Source organism: Perognathus longimembris, chromosome 28 (assembly GCF_023159225.1).
Source record: "Perognathus longimembris pacificus isolate PPM17 chromosome 28, ASM2315922v1, whole genome shotgun sequence".
Lineage (NCBI taxonomy): Eukaryota > Metazoa > Chordata > Mammalia > Rodentia > Heteromyidae > Perognathus > Perognathus longimembris.
Window position 1 is genome coordinate 3,065,518 of NC_063188.1, and position 12,494 is coordinate 3,078,011.

General features: G+C 46.8%; 1 protein-coding gene across 1 annotated transcript in view; it reads left to right on the forward strand.

Annotated features, from left to right (window-relative positions):
• The first annotated feature begins 5,388 nt into the window (after positions 1 to 5,388).
• Cd99l2 (CD99 molecule like 2) overlaps positions 5,389 to 12,494 on the forward strand; it is a 65,342-nt gene continuing 58,236 nt past the window's right edge. The window contains exon 1 of the mRNA XM_048336120.1: positions 5,389 to 5,610. Coding sequence (XP_048192077.1) covers positions 5,544 to 5,610 — 67 coding nt within the window. The 5' untranslated portion in view covers positions 5,389 to 5,543. The remainder of the gene's footprint in view (positions 5,611 to 12,494) is intronic.

A 12,494-nucleotide genomic window follows, 5' to 3' on the forward strand; every position in this document is an offset into this window, starting at 1 on the left:
TCTGGCATCCTGTTGTCTGACTGCTGGCATGGGATGGGGTTATGATTGCTATCCTGGGCACTACCTAGTCCTTGGACTTCCTCTTCCCCTGAGGCAGGGTACACCAAGTCCATAATCCCTACTGTCTAGTGCCACAAGCTGCCTTGACCCATGTGTCGCTCCTGTGGGCCCCCTGGCTTCACGGTGCTGCTGGCCCTGCAAAAGCCTTCCAGAGCTTGTCCCTGCGGTGGCTCTCAGCATCAAATCTTAGCCATTGGCATGGCATCTAGGTCCTGCCTGACTTTGTCACAGTCCAAAAGCCAGAAGGGGACAGAGGCAGAGGAGACTTGGTGGATAATTGTTTACAAGTGCATTAAGCAAAACACTACTGCCTTTTTGTTTTTATTACTGTCACTGTTAGAATATATTAGACATTGCCAGAAACCATGCAGACATTCAGGTAGAAAAGAACAAAAGAAAAGGTTTATTGCCAACAATGGGACGCAAGATGCCTTCTCACAAGGGAGAAGTGAGAAGTGGCAACCATTGTGTTAGGTGACCTTACTAAGCTCCAAGGTTTGGGAGATCTTGCTGCCTTAAGCAATTATAGTTGCTCCAAAGTAGTGCTATCTCAAGGTAAAGGGAGGTAGGAGCCAATTATTTACTGCCCTAGCTAAGTGGACCTAGAGTTGCTTAGGAAAAGAGTGTGCTAAGCTATGGGAGAGGGGCCTATTGGGCTTACAGACACCCCTTTCAACATTCTCACCCATCCCTCCAAACCCCCCTCCTTCACTTTTGCAAATTTTGTAAAATATGTATTAACTTTTTGCCACTTAATAAGCAATTTATGGGCTGGGAATATGGCCTAGTGGCAAGAGTGCTTGCCTCCTATACATGAAGCCCTGGGTTTGATTCCCCAACACCACATATATAGAAATGACCAGAGGTGGCGCTGTGGCTTAAGTTGCAGAGCGCTAGCCTTGACCAAAGAGAAGCCAGGGACAGTGCTCAGGCCCTGAGTCCAAGCCCCAGGACTGGCAAAAAAAAAAAAAAAAAGAAAAGCAATTTATGTATACAGTGCATTCGACCTGTATCCTCCCTTTGACATCTTTAGCCCCTCCCCCCCCTTTGTGGATCAAGAAAAAGTGCTATATATGCACAGTGGAATTCTCCTTATCCATGAGAAAGAATGATATTGTACCATTCATAAGGAAGTGGACAGACTAGGAAATAATTATATTAAGTGAAGTAAGCCAGATCCAGAGAAACACAGGATGTATGTTTTCTCTTATTTGTGTGAGCTAGAACATGCCTATAAATCTAGAAGTAAACACACTGTGTGGTATGCAAAAGGTTTTAAGTGAATGAACTGGAGTGTAATAGACTCTATGGAGAGCACTACTATGTTTGCATGAACTAAAGGACTTACTGCTGCATAGTAAAGAAGTTGTTGGTTTCAATATAAAGGTCAGTGTCTAGCACATGGGGGATTCTCGCCTGAGCTTTGCTTCTGCATCATCCGGGGTATGTGGACACAGCTTTCAGTAAACAGTTAGGCCTGGCCTATCACTCCTCAAGCACATGGACTGCCCTTCCTCAGCTCCGTGTCACCCTCCTGGACAGAAGGGCAAAGGGACTTTTCTGTCTTCACTGGTTCACCACGTAGACAGCAGCAGAACAGGAGGGTGCCCTGTCTACTGCACACAAACCCGGTCCTCAAGCTGAGCCCTCAAAGATAAACATGAGCACAAGTTGGGGAGGACGTCCATTCCCACTGCACGTGCACTCCTCGGTGTGGACTGCTAAGGTCCAGAGCTGGTGGCAGCAAGGGGCTAGCCAAAGGCAGCCTTGCCTGGGCTGCTGGTAGTGCACTGGTGACTGCCCTCCAGCAGTGGTCAGGGTAAATGGCCATTTGTGGACAGGGGTGTTGGCTGTGGGCAAGAAGGGCCTCTTGAGAAACTCAGCAATGTCAGGAATGGACGGGGATTTTGCAAGGATGGGTTTTGTGGCATTTGGAAGGATGAAGGAACAAGAGCTCGGCCCAGGAGAGCAATGGAACGTCTGTTCTTTATAGCAGGTGGCCCCAGCTGGGAATGTGACCCTACAGCTATAAGGGCTTTCCCAATGGCTGTGGAGCATAGTGAGGAGAGGAGGTTGGGGCTGGCGGATCTACACTAGCCTTCAGAAGCCTTTGTCCAACATTGCAAGCATAGCCAGCTCTATGTGAGTCACTGCTCCACCCTCCACTGTCCCGATGGCCTGGGAAAGGTGGGTATTTCAGGGAGGAGTTCATCGGGTTAAACGCTTTGCGAAACAGTTTAGGGTATGAGCAGGTCAGAGATGGGCTTGTGAGCAAGGAGAACGGGAATGAAGACAGGGAGGCTTAGGCTGGTATCACACCTAGAACTTGGGCACTATGACACTGGGAAGTCCATGCTAGTGATCAGGGCATAGCACATAGTTTCTAAGCACAAGACTTCTATTATGGAAAGTGATTTCAGCAAGGTAGGAACTATCTGACGAGTTCTGACTCACATTATCCTAACTTAGAAGAGACTGGGTAGTTTGTAAGTGAGTCATTTTACAAAGGGAAAGTTATATCATCAGATAATTTACCATAGGTACTTGAGATGTTTGGATTGAAGTCTTTATATTTTTGTGTCTTGAGTAGGTATTATTTTTACTCGTCAATATTAATTGAGGCTGACATTCAGGTTAGCAAACTTTTTCTGTTAAGGATTAGACAGTAAACATTTCAGATATTGTGCCTGCTGAAAAATAGTCCATTCCATTGCAACAGCTCAAAATCATCCATGGAAAATGCAGAAACAAATGGACAAACCTGTGTCCTTATAAACTTGATGGACCAGAAATACCACCTGTAGTATAAGTTTCCTGTGTCACAGAATACTCTTGATTTTTGCATCCCTTGATTATGTATGTTATATTTATTGATTCTGGCTTTCTTGGGGGTGACCTTAGATTACAGGTACACACTACCACACTTGTCTTATGGACTGACATGGAGGTCTTTCTAACTTTTTGCTGCAGTTGGCCTGGAAGTGTGATCTTCCCAGATATTTGCCTCCCTAGCAGGTGATATGATAGGCATAAACTATCACACTAAATGGCAAAATGTTTAATACATAACCTAAAAATAAGATAAGTATGGGAAAGGGTTGTTTGGGAGGAGTTGATGAAAGGGATGGCATTGATCAAGTGGCTGTCAAATGTAATCCTAGTTGTGGGGGGGGGGGGGCGAAAATGGGAAGATTGTTGTTTGAGGCCAGCTGGGTCAGAAAAATTTATTAGATCCTATTTATGTGGCGTGCATTGGTGGGCACTTGTTATCCCAGCAATGAGTGTAATCTTAAAATTAGTAAATCACAACTCAGGTGCACACTTGGATAGAAAATAGGACCCAATGTTCAAAAATGGATAGTGCAAAACAGGGCTAGATCTGTGGTCAAGTGGTAGAGCATCTGAATAGTAAATGTGTGTATTCAATTGCAGTATAGGGGCTGGGAATATGGCGTGGTGGTAGAGTGCTTTCCTCACATACATGAAGCCCTGGGTTTGATTCCCCAGCACCACATATATAGAAAACGGCCAGAAGTGGCGCTGTGGTTCAAGTGGTAGAGTGCTAGCCTTGAGCGGGAAGAAGCCAGGGACAGTGCTCAGGCCCTGAGTCCAAGGCCCAGAACTGGCCAAAAGAAAAAAAAAATCGCAAAAGATCAATTGCAGTATATCCAAGGAAAAAGAAAAACAAAAACAGAAAACAAAACAAAGCACTATCACCCACCAACAAAAGTGGAAAAGTGACACTTGGGTCAGATTTGTACCAAGTGTCTGGTGGCTCAGAGGGTGTGGTTTGCAGAGTAGCCCCATTGAAGGCAGAAAAGTAGAAGATAGCCATATGGCAGGTATTTTGCTGGTGGCTTTCAGGTGTCAGTTTGCATTAGTTGCTGTTCAGTATGTATATACATTGGGTGTTGTCTGAAAAGGCCTGTGAAGAGGCTGCACATGTTCAGGTCAGTGGATATATGACACTTCAGCCATCACATTCCCTGAGAGTGTGCATTCTGGTGCTCTGCTGGTATAGTTAGTTGTGCTGAGGGTGAAGACTGGCCTAGAGTACCCTGAGTTACTATAGAAGTTGGGGGCATGTCCACAGCCATGAAGACAGTAACCTCCAGAGTTCAGAAGGGGCAGAATCCCAAATAATAGTCGCCATATGTTCCCTGTGTGTCAGGCTGTCACAATTCATCCTTTGGGGTATAGGCTTCCTGGCTGGCCTTTCCAGTATGGCTGTGCCCCCCTTGACGTATGGGCTGGACCGGGTTCTCCAGGAACCTCTACTTGCTTGCTCTCCCTGTTGAATTATTGAGATGATGCTCAAGGGTTCTATGAGGGGGGAAAGGATCAAAGCTGTAAATATGTTCACGCCATAGCAGAACCAAGTGCTAAGATTCAGAGCAAAGGACGGCAGGTGAGGGAACAGCGGGGATCATAGTGTGTGGTGGGGGGTGGGGTGATTGTGTCGGGGAGTCCCAGCATGGTGGGGGAGGGTGTGGCGGGTGGGCGCCGTGTGCCGTGGGTGTGGGGAGGGACGGTTTGTGCTGCATAATGGCAGGGGCCGGCTCCTCGCTGCAGCTTGAGAGCCGCGGGCTTTCCCTTTGTCCTGCAAAGCGGCTAGCGGCCGGGGCTGGTCCCCACAGCGTGCGCTTTGGGGTGGCAGGGGGCACTCGCCCGCCTTCTCGTGGCTGCTAACCTGGAGTGCGGGGAAGGGCTGCGGGCCATGTGGGTGTCCCGGGCATGGTTTGGGGGTGTTGACACGGTCCGTGCATCGTGTGGTGACCCCGCAGCGCTGCGCCTTCTCGGCATGCTCCCCATCGCCCTCGCGAGCCCGCCGCCCAGAGCCTTAGCCTTGTTCCCGGGCGGTGTGCGGCTCTTGGCCACAGCAGCCACGCGCAAACATGGCTCTTTCCTTTAGTGTCTACACAGGCTTCCCCCGCGGCTTCCCGCACGCAGCGGCGAGCGGGGCGGAGGCTCGAGCAGCCTTCCGCGCGAGAATGCGGACACAAGAGAAAAAGCCCGGTCCAAGGTCACAAGGCTGGGAGGACACCGCCTGGGGTCCCCTTCCAGAATAAGCGCCCGACGCGGTCGCCTCCTGCCCCCTGGCGACTCGGTGCTCTGGGCCAAGCTGGGAGAATTCGGGTCGGAAGGGCTCTTGGCGCTGCTGCAAGCATGCGCGGCAGCCAACCATGACGGCCCAAGCCACTGGGTGTCGGCCGGCCCCACCCCGCCCTTTCCACGGAGCCCCGCCCTTTAGACTGCAGTCTCGCCCCGCCCCCTAAGTCCCCGCCCTATGGCCCCCAGTTGCTGACAGTCTAGCCGCACGCTGTCTCCACCCTCCCCGGGCGAGACAACACGCGTGCCAGCTCTGGGCGGGTCCCTGCGGTGGTGACAAGGCTCCTCCTCCTTTTCTGCTCCTCCTCATCCTCCCCCTCCAGGCCTCCAGCTCGTACGGTGCTCCTCTAGGGCCCCTCTGCCGGTTCCCAGCCATGGTGGCCTGGCGTTCGGCGTTCCTAATCTGCCTCGCTTTCTCCTTGACCACGCTGGTCCAGAGAGGTAAGGCGAGCGGGGGTACCCAGGGAACGCGCCCTGTGGGCCTAGGGGGTCGCTCTGCGCATGAGCACTCCACCTCAGCCTCCAAGGCCTGTGCCGCTGGCTGTGCAGGTCAGCAAGCCGACCCGGTCGGAACCCAGGGCTACGATCCAGGCCAACCTTGCCAAATCGGCTGAGGTCCGTGTTCGTTGGAGAGGAGGATGGGACCCTTCTTGGTGCTGAGCTGGGCAGAGCTGCATGGCACTTCATTAAAATCCTGAACAAGCAACTGCCACCACTGGTGACAACAGCTGTCCCCAGGAGTTTACCTTAGGCAGAACCGTGCTAAAAGCACTCACTTTCAAATCTTGTTTTAATGCCACCGGCAGCTACAGCACCTGGACGGCTTCCTGACCCCTTCTCCCCATCTATAGCTCACCTTGGGTGGGGTAAGGGTGGGGCACTCTAACCCCTCCCTAAGGGTCTTCTCAAGCCTTTGGTCATATTTGTCAAGGAGATGGAGTATGTAGACCAGGAGAGAAATGTCGGTGAATATAGGGAACAAGTTTTGATTTTTCATCTATGCAACTGAAAGTGTGAGCCAACACCCAGCCGCATCGGCATCACCACAGGTATCATCCTACTTGGAAATGCAGCATCTTATGCCCCGCCGGTGACCTACTGAGTCACACGCACTATTTTCCTTATGGTTTTAACCATCAGTTTGTAGGTACTTTGCAGGCACATTCAAGTTTGACAAACATCTTCTTAGAATAAATGCACTCTGTGGTTAAAAATTGGGCCTTAAATTTGTACCAACAGAAAGTGTTTACACTTATTTTGATCCGATCTCCACCTCAGAAAAAGGATTTAAGTAAAACATTGGAATTTAACAGGGAATTGCCTTTGCCCTTCCTGACAAGTCAGATCCAGCTAGTAAAAAACATGAGCTCACAAAAAAACTCTATCATAGTTCTTATTAACATTTTTGTCATATACAAGGAACACTGAAACAGTTGTACAGTCCAGCTCCACGTATTCATACAAAACAGGCACAAGTGCTTTTCACGTGGACTTCTTGTCTGGAGTTGCTGGAGGAAGAGTCTTTTCATCAGTATACTGACATGTCAGCTCACTTTTTGGAAATGATGAGGACAAACTGCATAGCACAAAGATAATCTTCGTGAAAGTGACCTCTTAACAGACACAGAAACAAACACAAATGTTCAATCTACCTATCTTACTGCTATGAATATACTAAAGAAAAGTTATAGTATAGGAATTTGACTTCTTCAATTTTTAAAATTTTCCTTTTCAAAGCTAATATTATTCTGTCCAATATGCACTTCTGGTGGAAAAGTATACATTTGTACCTCCTTACCTTTGGTGGGGGGGATATGTTCTAAAATTTTCAGGGGATGCTAGAAACCACAAATATTTATTTTTCCAGTGGTGTGTGTCCATTCCAGGCCCTTTGTGCATGATACTCAAGTTATCCACCACTGAGTGACACACCACAAATCACACAGTATGGAACCCTATACATACTATGTCTGGGACTTTCTTGCTTTGTTTTGTCTGTACCTTCATAAGTTCATCAGATAACTGAAGTAGCTACAGAGTGACGATGGCATGGGTAGTATATTTTGTCAGGTGGGATGGAATAGAATACATAATATTTGACTATGTTACTCAAAAAGGCAGATCCAGATTGTCTATTTCCACAATCTGTAATATTTTTAGCCTATAGTTGACTCTACGTAACAGAGAATGTGAAAAACCACAGATTATAGAGAGGGGAACAGAGGGTAGACTTTTGCAATCATTGGATTGGATTCTGTCTAATGATACAGAAATATTCAAAGTGGAATATAAATGATCACATCTCAGGTTTTCAGGTTTTCTAGTTCTACCCAGTTGAGATGTTGGAGCAGATGGAAAGCCAGAACAGGCATTTTTGAGATGTGGAAAAGGGAAGAGGTGAAGTATACCTGAAGTAATTTACCTCAAGTCACACAATGACTGATTGGCAGTTACGGTTGGATTACAGGCTTGGCGCCACCTGTAAGTATTAAGTATGCCCAAAGCCTTTATACCTATAGGCTGTCCCACTTCTCCAAGTTAGTAGCTTTAGAAAACTAAACCTGCTTGTTTAGTCCATATAATGCCTCACAGTTCACAAAGGAATCTTGAAGGAAATGTGTCACTAAAATCTGAAGCCTTACCACCACCTAATACCTCTTGACTGCTTGTTGTGCACCAGCAAGTTTTCAGGATAAGTATTCCTGCCTTCCAGATGAGGGAACCAGGGCCACCCAGGTCAGAAGAAAAAGAGGTAGGATTCAACCCAGATAAGAATGCCACCCAGGGCTGGGGATATGGCCTAGTGGCAAAAGAGCTTGCCTCATATACATGAAGCCCTGGGTTCAATTCCCCAGCACCACATATACAGAAAACATCCACAAGTGGCGCTGTGGTTCAAGTGGTAGAGCGCTAGCCTTGAGCAAAAAGAAGCCAGGGACAGTGCTCAGACCCTGAGTCCAAGGGCCAGGACTGGCAAAAAAAAAAAAAAAGAATGCCACCCAGTGACCTTTTTCTTTTCTTTACCTTTTTTGGTACTGTTTCCAGGGCTTGAACTAGGGGACTTTAGAGCTTACTCAGCTTTTTGGCTCCTGGCTGGTACTCTGCCACTTGAGCTACACCACCAGTCCACTTTTTTGCTTGTTAATTGGAGGTGAAGTTTCCATCAGAATTTTCTGCCAAGGCTGGCTTAGAAGCACTATCTTCCACACATGTCAGCTTCCTGAGTAGCTAGGATCACAGGAGTGAGGTATTAGCATGTGGCTGATTTATGTATTTATTATTGTTTGTTTATTTCAATTTAAAGGCCTGAGCCAAAGACACTTTGGTTTTCAAATCCGTACCCAGTTTTCTGGATCTTACGTCCAAAAGGAATGGACAAATAGGACCTTTGCATTGGCACATGCCTCTAGGAGCCCACAATTCCAATCTCATACTTTTGCGATTAAAGTGAACACACAACCCTGGAGTGGGTGGGTCTCAGGTGGCTTACTGAAGTTCCACTTTACTCTTGGTCCTTGCCGTCAGTATCAGGGTGTGACTGAGCAGCCCCAGCAGCCTTACAAAGCTCCCAGAAAAGTTGGTTTTGGTTTATGAAGTCACGCCAGGCATTGGCAAGCAGAGACAGGCTTTCAACTCTCCAGAGTTTAAAGGGTGCTTAACAAGTCATTATCGTTCTAATTACAGAGGGGAATTCAGTCCCTTGTGTAAAACTGCATCTCAAAACTCTTCTGTGGATAGGCAAGTCACCTGTATGTGCCTACAGAAGTAGGAAGCAGGGAACTGTTTCGGATGGGTATTCGTGGACCATGCCCAGTATATCTGCCTCATACACATTCACCCTTTGTAGCAACCTGTGAAGGTCAGCCCTGTGACCTCCCACTACCTCCTAATGACCATACTGGCAGTTTACTCAGGAATGGCCCATTTCCCAAATGGAAAACATGGTCCAGACAGATTTAGGAACCTACTAGAAATATCACTTGAATCAGAACACAGAATGGTGTGTCCCTTCTGGGAACAGGCAGGTAATCAAAATATGGTAGAAGTGGCCAAGAATAAGCAAAATGAGGCCACGACAAATTGCCAAGTTCCTGTTCCCTTACAGTCATCCAGTTGACAGAACGACAGCACCAAGTTTGAAGCAAGTGTTCCTAGTGCCACTGTGACTCGGAGCCATCCATCGAACCCCTGGGTGCCACAGTTCTCTCATCTATATATAGGGATTATACTGTCCACCCCATGGGGTCTGTGTCAGGGTGAAATAAGGTGAAACGCACCCAAAATTTTTGCGGTGTTTGCCCCCCAGTGAGTTGTGTTAGCGCTAGTGATTATGGCTCATATTATGTAAGATGTTCAAAGCCATATTCTGGAAGTATACTTTGCAAACCTGGAAAGCATTATGTATAAAAAATGTCCAGAGTTGACAAATGTAGAGACAGGAAGTCGATTAGTGGTGTCAAGGGCTGGGGGACGGGGGAGGTGACTTCTTGGTGAGTAAGGGGTACTTTGGGGGTAATGAAAATATTCTGTAATTCAATAGAGTTTGTGGTTGCACAAGTGTGTGAATGTATTTTTTAAGAAAACCCACTGAAGTGTGAAATCTATGATGTGTGCTATGTATTTTCATTTTTTGGAAATTCACTGTGTAGTCTAAGCGACACAATCTTAAACAACAGCTGTACATGATCCTAGCTTGGGGTTGGGCTTTAGGAACAGTGCTGGGATCGAGGCAGAAGCCCCAATTCTGACTTGGACTTTGAGGAGCAAGCTAGATGAGCCCCAAGTGCACCTGCAGTTTGCTTTGAGGTGCTTAACCCTGTAGGCTTGGTTTCCAGAATCATCCATGGGAAGAATTGCCCTATTCTGCCCTATTCTGGATGGCTCTAGGCGTCACCATAATGTGTGCCAGTTACTCCCGGCCCAGGGCATGGGAACTCTGTCCTTTCTCACAGACACAGGTCACTTCTCATGATGTAGACACCACAGTGTGTTTCTTTTTTAACACACACATGTGTTTTAAACACACACATCTGAGTCAAAATGTACGAGTAATGAGGCAAGGCTGAAGTTGTCCCCATAGAGATGCTGATGATGAATCCTGTTGTGGCTGCTCAGAAGTCACAGGTCTGGTGAGTCCAGAAAAGAGGGCTTTCAGATAGACAGATTTTCCTCTTGGTACTTCTATTTCCTACCTGCTGTTTTTGCTTTTCCTAGTGTCTACCTACTTTCACTCTTTGTACTTTATATGTTCTTCTTCTGCTTTTGGGTACCAGGGAGGCCTGGCACATGGAGGTCTTCACCTCCTGCCTTCACTCAGCCTGCACAGACTTTTCACTGCATAGTAAAGCCCCCAAACACTCATTGAGAATAGTCAGGAAAATCTTTCTGTAGGTGCACATGGAAGAGGGCTCAATGGTAAGAAGTCCTAATCTACATTGCAAAGTGGAAGGCAATAAGATACAAAGTGGAACTAACGTTGTGAAACAGCTAGTTTTAAAGTGAAGTTAGCAGGGTGAAGTGCGGTGGTAACTCCTGCAGTCCCAGCACTTGATTGAGGCTGGACTACTGAGAGTTAGAGGTCAGTCTGGGCCACATATAGATACTCTGCAGTGAAATCAAGGGGTTCAGCTAAAGCCTAATGGTAGAAGAGCTTGCTTACCATGTGTAGTGCCCTTGGGTTCCATCCTCCATTCAGAGTTTGCTTAGTAGTATTAAATTATGAATACTTTCTCAAGTATTTTTATGCATCAGTTGAAATGATATGTAGGCAAATATGATATGGTAAATTCCAAGCCATCCTGTGCCATACAACAACACTCTGTCTCAAAAACCAAACGCTGGCTGAGGCTAGTTACGTATGCCTATAATCCTAGCTTCTGAGAAGGCTGAGACCTGGAGGATTGTTATTCAAAGTTAACCTCAGCAGAAAAGCCTGCAAGACTCCATATCCAATTAACAAGAAAAAATCCAGACATAAACTAGAAAGCTGAACCAGATTGTGAGGCCTGGAGTTCAAGTCCAAGTACTGGCAAAACAAGCAAAAACTAAGGACTGGAAATGTACTTCAGTGGGACAGTACAAGGCCCCGGATACCATCTCTAGTACTGGATAAAAAATGTTAGCCTGTACAATTTCAGAGGATTTAGTCTATGGTCACTGGGTTCTGTTGATTCCTAGAGCATAGTGAGGCACCAACATCAGGCCTGGAGTAATGTATACTAGAAGCTATGCACCTCATGGCAGCCAGGAAGGGGAGGGAACACAGGATATTGCTCCTAAGCACCAGCCCCAGGTGATCTACTTCCTCCAGGTTATGTAGTCAACTGCCTTTCAGTACCTCCCATTAATGCTATCATGATAGGAATCTATCAAGGGATTAATCCATTCATTAGATAGAGCCCTTAGGATTTAATGATCTCTGAAAACACCCTCACAGATACCCCTAGAGGTCTGCTCCACTAATTAAGATGTTTATCAATCCAATCAAGTTGACAATCAAGCATTCTCTTCATTTTTGTAAATGCATATGGGATGTGAATTGTAAAATGAGTATGTAATGGTTGCAATTTCACCCAGTTACATCAATTAAATGGTATGCTTTAAATTAATGATTTAAAAATGAATATTTTTACTGAGTCAATAAGTGCTTAGATGTATGGTAGAGAGCCTTGGAAGACAGGCATGTTTCTGTTGCTTGTGTTTGGTGTGCAACCATTTCATAAGCAGACTGGAACCTGCTCTTCACTTTGGAACAGCCCATGTTCTAGGCCACTGCAATGACCTACTGACTGTCTCTGAGGTCTTTCCTACCCCCTTTTCATCAGTGCTTAAGCTGTGCTTGAAGCAGGTAGTTTAGGGCCAGTAGGCATTGGGTTTCTGTTGTCCAACCTCTTGTTACCTATACTGATGAGGAGGAGGAGAGGTATGCTTGTCTTTATTGCTGCCATGGCCAATTCTGTAGCTTCACTTGCTTATGCTGAGTCTCTGTCTCCGAAGGTGGGTGAGAGGGATGGAGCAGAACTGGGTACATGTGCACCGCCCTTCAAGCTTCAACCAATTCAGAACTGTTTTCTCAACTCCCTACCTGGCTTCACAGAAGATCACAGAGGATTCTGCAGGTTTAGAATAAATAACAACCAAAAACCCTCAAGTGAACCGTCAAGTGCACTGGAGATACTAGGAAACCTATAGTTAACCCCAATCAGAAGCCAAAGGCTAAGAAAGTTTCCAGTGAGGTTCCATTGGTCAGGGTGAGTCTGAGGGACAGAAGGCAGACAGCAGGCCTCGTCCTCACTACAATCTGTCAATGCCTGGATGAACACTTA